Here is a 9,276-nt window from a genome sequence, read left to right as displayed (position 1 = left end):
GCTGCACTGTCGAGCGCAGATCCACTGAGCGCTCAACACAGACAGCATCGTCAGAAGGAAAGTTGATAAAATAAATTAAAAATTTTGTATTGTTCGATACATATGCGTACCGAACCGAAAGCACTGTATCGAACGGTTCAATATCGATACGAGTATCGTTGCACTCCTAATATTTACATCGCATTTATGTCATGGTGGTACAAGTGAGAGAGTGAATATTATGCATTGCTTCAACTTTAGCTTGATGATATTGAATGCTGTCAAACCTCAGATAAGAAATTAAATAGATAAAAATCACACGCTCGGAGCAACACCGCAGTAATCAAATTACAAAATCTAAAATCTGAGCTTAAAGTGCCATACCCGTGCTTGGCCATGCTGTGGCCACTTCCTTTGCACCTGAGGATTTCTTTCTAAACCCCGATATCATGCTGCCTTCTCAGAATCAAGTGAACATCTAAAAGGTATTTAAGGAACAAGAGGAAAACATGTACAGAGCAGCACTCTTGTTATTACTTTCTAAAGTTACTGTCGGTGAACTGAACAGAGCTGGACCTGGAAACAATTTGCAGCGATCCCACAGAACATCTGAGAATATCAAAACACCTCCAGGAGCGATACAGGAGTGATACTTTGATCAGATGGCAAGATACTTACCATCTGATCAAAGCATAGCCAAGTGTGAAGAGTGAATTAATAAATATCCTTAGGCAGCTTGTTTGGTTGTGCAAGATGACGGGATGATAGAAAAGACTTGGCATGCGCTCAGGAGTGGGTAAACCTGAAAATGCTGGAGGCTTAAGAGGTGCCAGTGGGCCGGGGGAGCTTTGGGAGACACAGAGAGAGGAATGATGGACGGCTCACACGCCAGGCATTGTGAGAAAATTATAGTTAGGTGCTGCCAAGTGAGGCAGTGTGGCGGCCGGCCAAAGCCCTGGAAGAACAAAGGCCCGGGATCCAGTGTGTGAAGAGCGCCGGCCTGCCTGCGGAGCCCCGAACCCCTTCGTATTTACATGCGACGCTCAAGAGTTAATTGCAGTGAATTCCTGCGCTGGGTGCAAAGTAGGGGCCGTTGTTGCTTAATTTTACATAACAAACACACCGCTTCCACTCATTCTTCTCTGTTTCAAAGGACCGCAAGCCAAAAATGGCAAAGGATTTGAAGCGGTTACAAATCAAAATCCCAAAATAAACCAATTATTGTTTGTTTTATTGTCAAGCAGCTCAGGGGTGAAAGCTGCTTTAATAGGAATATATGGCGAATCTTTAAAAGGAAACGCATGGAAACAGTATGACAGCACATGCCAATATTGGGTTTATATATTCTGCATCGTCATGGTGCTTTCTTTCTAAACCGCGCTGGTGGCTCCCCGAGGAAAACATGAAACTTTCACACATTCCTCCAATTACCCGTGAGTTTGGAAAACGACTGGTATTGAATCAGTTTCTCAGGAAATGTTCGTGCGTGCTCTCCTAGCTGCAGGAGGCTTAAGAGGCCTCTTCATCAAGCTAGACCTTGTCTTCACAGTAGTTGATGGACAAAAGCCAAGATGTGTCAAGGCTGCTATGTCTCCTGATTTTTTATTTTTTTTGTAAATGAACAGTGCCCTCTCGGCTCTCTGGGCTTGGCAGAACTGCCCCCGTGTACATCAAAGTACGGCCTGACCTTGCATACCAGATGAGGTTTGGATTAACGAGCTCTGGACATCAAACAGCGGGATCGCCCCCTCCTCGCCCCCACAAATCATCAACCTGGTGAAATTTACAGCAGACAAAAATGCCGGAAAAATTAACATTGGCCATGGTATGCATCTCAGCTTGAACATCGTGACCAGGACGAGGACCAGCAGCAGCAGCAGCGAGGAGATTTCAAAGGCTTCCAATTATGCGATGTGTGGGAGAGCGCAGCGAACCAGGCAGAGCGCCAAACAGCATCTTTTACCAGACAAATCAAACCTTTGACAGGCCGTGTCTGCCCAGAGCACACCAGTTTCTCATATACTCTGTACACTGATTTATGCCATTTCATCTCAGAAGTAACATTTAGCAAAAGATAAAAGACAAAAGTAGCCTGGTTGAAATAATTTTCTCAATCACTGACATTTAGTTTATTCCAGAAACCAACAAAAATCCATAAGACCTGGCTCATCGTCAGGCCACGAAGGAACATTTCTGGATTTTTGTGATCAGTCTTTATTGCAGAGCATGAAATTACAAGAAGTTAAAGCTTGAGTGATAAAAACTGCCAAATGCCAAACCTCAAATTTTGACACTGAACAGTTGTAGGTGAAAGACGTTCAAAGGAGTACACTCGGGCTCATTTGCTAATGATTTGCGCTCTGCAGGCTCAGCGAAAGTGCGCCCGCTCCTAATGTTTGCTCATGAAACTGATGTTTTGAGTGATCTAATTGGAAGTGGATGGTATCTATGAGGCAAAAAAAAAAAACCACTAGTTAACCATCTGTTGAGTACAATTTTCCATTAATTGTATCAATGTTCAACCAACAACATAATTCCATAAACGTCAGTGCCAAAACAATGATATAATTGAGAAAAATTCTTAGTAAATAGCTTTGACAGTTTCATGCTGATAAGCTAATGAGTTAAACAACAAACCATCTCCATAAATAAAAACTCCAAACAAAGCCCAATGGCTGACTCAGCTTGGTGTTTACGGGTGTTTCAGAACCCTTAAACCGCTTTTTCCACCCAAATCCCAGATAAGTTGGAACTGAAACAATTCCAATAACAGGAGCTGGCGCTAGGAATTATGAAAGTATTAATGCAGTACTGGTAAAATTTACAGACTGTGTTTATGAGTCAGGAGAAGATGGAATTACCATTTTAAAAATACTCAAACTGTCCATACAGCTTGATTATCAGCTTGATGATACGAGAAGTATCATCACTGTGAGCACAGCACAGAAACACACAGACACACTGTAGTCTACACAAGTGTGCACATTGTTAATGGGTTAAGCGTTATGCGCATCGGCGTAACTCTGTGCTGAACATTGGGGGGGTCAAGATCTCTGTCTAAATAAATAAATCTGGGTAAATTCCCAGATGATTAAACATGAAACTACTTTGCTGGTAATAACTGAAATGAGTAAAGAAAATCAACAGCCTATTTATGCAAGATAATTCATGATTTTATTGGGGGGGGTCATAACCCCCCTAACCCCCTGGAAATTACACCCTTGGTTACGCGTGTTCCTATTCAGACTAAGAGCGCTGGTTTTGCAGCCGATATTCAACAGGAGGGAAAAGCTTTCTAACAAAATAATGCAGGAACAAAATGAGGCTTTAACTGAGCAACATGTGTGTGAACAACACAAACAGATGTTCCCTGTTCCACTGGGAGCGAACACCTGCCTTCATTCGGCGACGTTTCCCAGAGGGCTCTGCTGCAGCCATGGCTGGACATCTGGACAGCGAGTCAGTGAAACCCATTTACATGTCTTTAGATTTGCCCACAGTGACAGACGCATGCGGACAAATCCCTACAGTCGCTAAAGATAGAGAATTATGAATGAACTCCAAATGAAAGCATGTCAGATAAATTTGACACATTTTAAACCATCCATTAAAAAAATTTAAGCAAACCTTTTACATTTTGAAACTTTTAGACATTCAACTCAAGACCCACTTAGTAGCTTTATACAGAGATTTAAACTGCTGTTCATCAACAGATGGACTCATTTCACCCTTGAATCAGGTGCTTGCTCAACTTAGCACCTGAGCAAGCACCTTATACTCAAGAAAATAAGATCTGTGAGAAAACTAAAGTGCTTTTAAAGGAGTTACATTTATATATCTAACTTATTTTTAAGGCACTAAAGCAATCACAGCGTGCTTTACAGAGGCATCTAGCATTGGTGTGATGCACCAGTACAGTTTGTGGGTGTAGCTTGCTAACCAAGTTAGCTAACATTAGCTGACATTTTAGCACGCTGCCCTCTTGATAGAATATGCTTACTTTGGGCTTCAAAAACCCCACATGGGGTTGTCCAAATTGCCAATTCTGAATCTTCAACATATGCAGTCCAAATCAATGAGTGATATCTGACTAGGCGTCTAGCTGCGGATCTCTTAAACATGCTAACTTTAACTATATTAGCTCGCCCTGTTTTTCCTACAGGCTCCAGTCTGTTCCACAAACCGGTGGCTGACATCATGTCGGCTATCTTCATCTTTGACAAGTACTAAAGCGTCACTTGTCAATTCTCCAGGTGTTTTAATTGTTAACGTCTTTTAATTTGTGTTAGGCACCGTTAAGGGTTACTCTGTTATCTATAAGTTGATCTACTATAGCATGCAGTGCAAAATAAGAGTGTCATGGCTTCAGATCAAAACTAAAAAGTATGCACACACTGAAACGGGTGGATTAACGAGGGCTGCGGTTCATTATGTTTGCCAAATTAAGCTTTTGAAATATAAAACACATCTTAAAGTTTAAAGGCCATATCTTATGTCAAATGTGCCTTTTAACAGAGCACTTTCCGTTACCAGTCAAAACTTTCTCTGAGCTACTATCATTAAGAAGATCAAAAGGTATTTTTTGGCTTTCATCAAAGCAGAAAGCTTTGTGTATCATTTTATTATAGAGTTGTGGCCCATGTACAGCAGTAAATGTGTATTCGAAGCTTACAAACCTGATCATTACGGCACATCCTTTCATGTGTTCAACTGTTTAACGGCATTATTTGAAATTTGTCATTCCCACTGAATAAACATTGTAAAAGTCAAGACTGTGGAGCAAACTAAGCTGGCACATTCGGCTTGTTATTGTACTCGTAATGATGGTGCCACAGAGGCTACCTTTGGCCTATTAATGAGCCAGTCAGAGTTATCAAAAGTAATTTTTATCATCTGTAATGAAAAATGAATGAGTCGTGTTTGATATTGTTGGCAAAACCAACAAGGAGAAGTTTGCTTTGATCAGGAAAATATCTGAAGCCTGTAGGAGAATTTAATCAGCAACAAGGTTTTGGCTTCAGAATATCTGCATAGAAATAAAAAAGGTTGATTAGGTTAAAAGGGGGGAGGAGGGAGTAGAAAAGCAGTAAAGCGAGCCTCTACCCAAAGAGATCATTAACTTAATGGATCGCTGGTGGCTAAAAGCAATGTGTTGCCGGGTATCTCATACATGAGAGATCTGCGAGGCTGAGGAGAGAGACGCAAAGAGCTGGGAACCGGCTCAAAAGTGACGAAGGGCATTAGCAGCCCTGCATCCTCCAGTCTTCAGCTGGTATTTGCAGGCACCGAGCGCTCTGTCAGCACGTATTACTCCACACACAAATCATCTGACCGGCGTCAGCACTTTGCCTGCGCTACGGCAGGAAAAACCCAAGGAAAGAGAGGTTGAAATTGAAGAAGAGGAAAGTACAACTAATAACTTGTGTTTCTCATTTGATAAGAAACATGAGGAAAGGTTCTCTAAGGAGAGGTTTGTAAAAACAATCAGAAAAGAAATGTCGACAGTTTGCTAAAAACACAGAGATACTTGGGCACCTGTTTCAAAAGAGCAAAAATAGAGAAAATGGGTTTGAACATATTAGAAATGATCGGATTTATATTTACTGAGGCAGTCGCATCGAAATCTTCAGACTATGATGCATAAAACCTGAAATAGCTGGGTATGCACAGAGCTTGTCATCTGTGAATCCCGACTATTGCCAACTTTACACAAGAGGACAAACAGTATAGTGGAAATAACAGATCAGCGGCAACCGCCTGAGATCCAGCATACACACACATACATCAAAGGCTACACGACGACTTTATTGAAGATGCGTCGTACAAATTTTTGGCCTTAGGTTACCATCCGGTGACAAGTGCAGGGATTTGTCTGCTGCATGCATATGTGCAGAGCTGGCTCTGAGGCTAAGGAGCATCATTACCGACTAAACACAACTAAAACAAAACACAGGCTTTCTGGTGCCCCACTGTCTACCCGACTGAGGCTCTGGAACAACTGAGGGGTGGGGGGGTTGTCTCAGTCAGTGTGAGACAGAAGCAGCTCCACAAAACGATTAGAAACGCTACATTAAAACTATTCATATTATAAACCCTACAGCTGTGATCAAACACACAGAGCATCCCTTGGATTTTAGCAGCGGTGCCAAAGTTAAAAAAAAAAAAGATATAAAGATGTCAGCTTGAATAACAATGAACAAGACCGCCACAATATTTCTTTTTAATGCAATGCTGTTAAAATCTAACACCGTGTAGCTTTGAAAAGGCCCATTATGTTTTGATAGGCCATTACAGAATATACAGATTATTTAATACAGCTGTAAACTGTATAAGTCTTTTCCCACTAAATTCAAAATAATTCACACAAAGTTCACACACAGATGCCTTTACTGATTCAGAGCGACTGGGATAAAATCACTATGTTTGTAAGAAGATGCATTACTGTGTGTTACACAGCAAAGGGAAGAAAACCCAGCTCTGTCATTTACAGTAAAACTGCAGTACCACAATGTCGAGTAAAGCCTTAGATTGAAATTATGTATTGGAAGTGTTATGAAGTAATGACAAGTATATGCAATCTTTGAATTATACCGTGATTCTTCACATCATTCATCTATTGCCTAAAAAGTATTTTCATTTTTGAGTAAAGCACGTAACCTGTCATCACTACTGCCTTATATACCTATGCAATATAAAGCTAATGAACGCAAGACTGTAATGCAATATTTTATGCCACGTTCTTCCCTGATTTAAATAAATTGAGCATGTTTATAATGACTCACGTTGATATTTGCAACTGAATGTGTGCAAGGCTGCAAAATTATGCTCAAATTGAGCGCTTCCCATCATCTACAGGAAAATATTCCCCATCATTGTGTTTAATCTTAATTTTTAATCAGATTGTTTCTGTGCATATTTACTGACTGTAATCTCTTTCCTAACTGTAAAGAAAGTTGAGCTTTTTTGTATGTTTAGCTCTTTTGCACGCTCAGTATTTACCCAGGAGACATCAGACCTTTAATGAACAAACTGCACTATGAAGAAAATACTTTATCCAGATTTTAATGGTGTCAGCTTATTAACAGTCATGTAGTATCAGCCTCTGATTCTCCAGCAAATCTCCTGCTGGGCTGAAAATGAGGAGGAGGGCTTGTGCAGATGAAAGAAAGTGAGACATGTGAGACTTCTTCTATAATCAGCTTGTAAAGGACCCGATGTGTGACTGACAGCCTTAGCACTGATAAGATAGTTCTGGCTAACTGAAGAGAACCAGTGACCTGTTGTATATAAATCAGAAAGTGATAATTGACTACTGATAAGACCAATATGATACCATGAGAAACGTTTCCCCCCAATAATGAGTAGTTTTATAGCCAAATCTCCGTCTGGTTCTATAATTATGTACTGTTATGAAATAAGCTGTAAGACAGGGAAGGCCAGCCACCATAACTGTAATAAGAACACGATGCGTAAAATGGTTTTAGCGTGGGAACTACAGGCTGTGCGTAATGTGGCAGGTGACTTAATGTGTAATCGCTCAGATTGGGTATAAAAGTGATAAGAAGTAAAGGAAAATCATGTTTAAATCATTTCAGTGTCGTTTTATTGTACGAATATAAAGAATAAATAGCACATTTCCTTAAATTTACAGGATAACAACAAGTCACTGACACAAAACTGTATCAATAATCCACGTTTAACTCTGAGGTCGATTCGCTGCGTCCGCGTTTTGAAAACAGCAAGTCCTTACGTGGCTCTATCGCTCCATAAATACAAAATATATAACCAATATTCTCCACAAATAAAGTAGACTCTGGTTACAAATAATACTGATTTTGTACATGGAGTTATATAACTGCGTGGCACCGCATATACAGAAAATACATTCCTACACTCGGTAGTGCACGTGAAAGAGATTTGGAAAAAAAAAAATACTGAGCTTATAATTTATCTTCAGAGTCTTGTGTTTTAACTCGAACAGGAGCATTTGCAGTCTGTAATGATCGGGTACTGCACCGGTATCCAGGCGCACTTTAGCCCCCCCTTCCTCTGCACGCATCTCCATCTCAGTATCGTCAGGTGGGTAGAGTTCGCAGGTTTGCACACCATCCCCTCCGGAACAGAACAAGACCGTTTGCTCAGGCAGCTGCCCACTCGCACAAACCGCGGCCAGAATCTGTTCCCCAGGTCGGTCCAGGTGTACACGACCGGGCAGAATGAGTAGGCCCACAGCCACTGCTGCAGGCGCCGCTTCAGTTTCTTGCTGGGCTTGTGCTTCTTGCCGAACTGGATGTCAAAATCCACCGCTCGGATTTCTTTCGGGAGTACTCCCCCCGGCTTTTGGATCTCGAAGTCGTCGAGCTCATCGTTCCCGGTGAATTTGTCCTCCGTGGGCTGTAACACGGACAAAAAACGAGTGTCAAAGTCTCCCAGGATGCTCTTTAATTCAGTCTCGTTAAGATCTCGCTCCTTGGGGTCAAAGACAGGATCCGGGTCCTCTTTTAATTCCACCAGCGGCAGACTGTCACTCGGGATGGGACGGAGAAGGTAGTAGTGCTGACAAATCCCTCTATCCATCACAAGTCCGAGAGACAGCACCAGCAGATACATGGCAATACACTGGTGAGACTGATCCATGTTCATCGATGAGATCCTCACGCACACGGAGCTGCTTATTGTCCACTTGTGCGCAATTACGCGTGAGCCGTATCCAAACGTGGGCCTCTAGAGTCCCTTAATATTCAGATTCCCATGATAAAAATCCGCGATAGAAATAAAAGATTGTTCCACGAAGCATTAGTGGAAACGACTTCTAAAGGCAAAGATCAGATCATGCGTCCTCGAGCTTCGCGCGCCTCTGCTCGGCATGATGCTCCACTTGTGTCCTCTGCAGAAAAGCGCTGAGCGTAACTCGCAACCTCCGTTATATCCTCCGCACGGAGCGTGATGTAATTCGTGTGCCCCTCTTTGAATGTGGGTTTGTTGTCTAGGAGGAGATCCCCAATACCTCCTTCTTCCACCACACTGGAGGAGGGTGCCGGAGGGGGAGGCGGGGGACGGAGGGAGAGGAGACGCCCCCTGTCGGTTTTCCAGACTTTCTTAAACCAGGCTTTCATTCATCAGGGGTGTTGGTCATCTGGTGAATCCTTCTGCTGCGAGCCTCTGCAGCAGGCTCCCAGAACACCTCATGAAAAAATACAAACTAGTAACGACAACTTTACTTAAACACCTCAGAGAAAGTTTTATTACACAAACAGTTTTGTTAATGTTTATTATTTACACCATGAAGTTAAAAGC

General features: G+C 42.0%; 1 protein-coding gene across 1 annotated transcript; it reads right to left on the bottom strand.

The window, feature by feature from the left end:
• Positions 1-7,565: 7,565 nt before the first annotated feature.
• On the bottom strand, positions 7,566-8,985 carry nog1 (noggin 1). The gene has a single exon (XM_085455478.1). The coding sequence runs from the start codon at positions 8,620-8,622 to the stop codon at positions 7,948-7,950; it is 675 nt and encodes a 224-aa protein (XP_085311604.1). The 5' UTR covers positions 8,623-8,985; the 3' UTR covers positions 7,566-7,947.
• Positions 8,986-9,276: the final 291 nt, after the last annotated feature.

The sequence above is a fragment of the Copadichromis virginalis genome, linkage group LG4 (assembly GCF_057382275.1).
Source record: "Copadichromis virginalis isolate Kocher_CV1m ecotype Utaka linkage group LG4, C_Virginalis_male_GT1.1, whole genome shotgun sequence".
Classification (NCBI taxonomy): domain Eukaryota; kingdom Metazoa; phylum Chordata; class Actinopteri; order Cichliformes; family Cichlidae; genus Copadichromis; species Copadichromis virginalis.
This window is presented reverse-complemented; position numbering and strand designations above follow the sequence as displayed.

Excerpts from the sequence above, each read along its gene's own strand:
- nog1 (XM_085455478.1), bottom strand. The coding sequence starts at position 8,622 with ATGAACATGGATCAGTCTCACCAGTGTATTGCCATGTATCTGCTGGTG.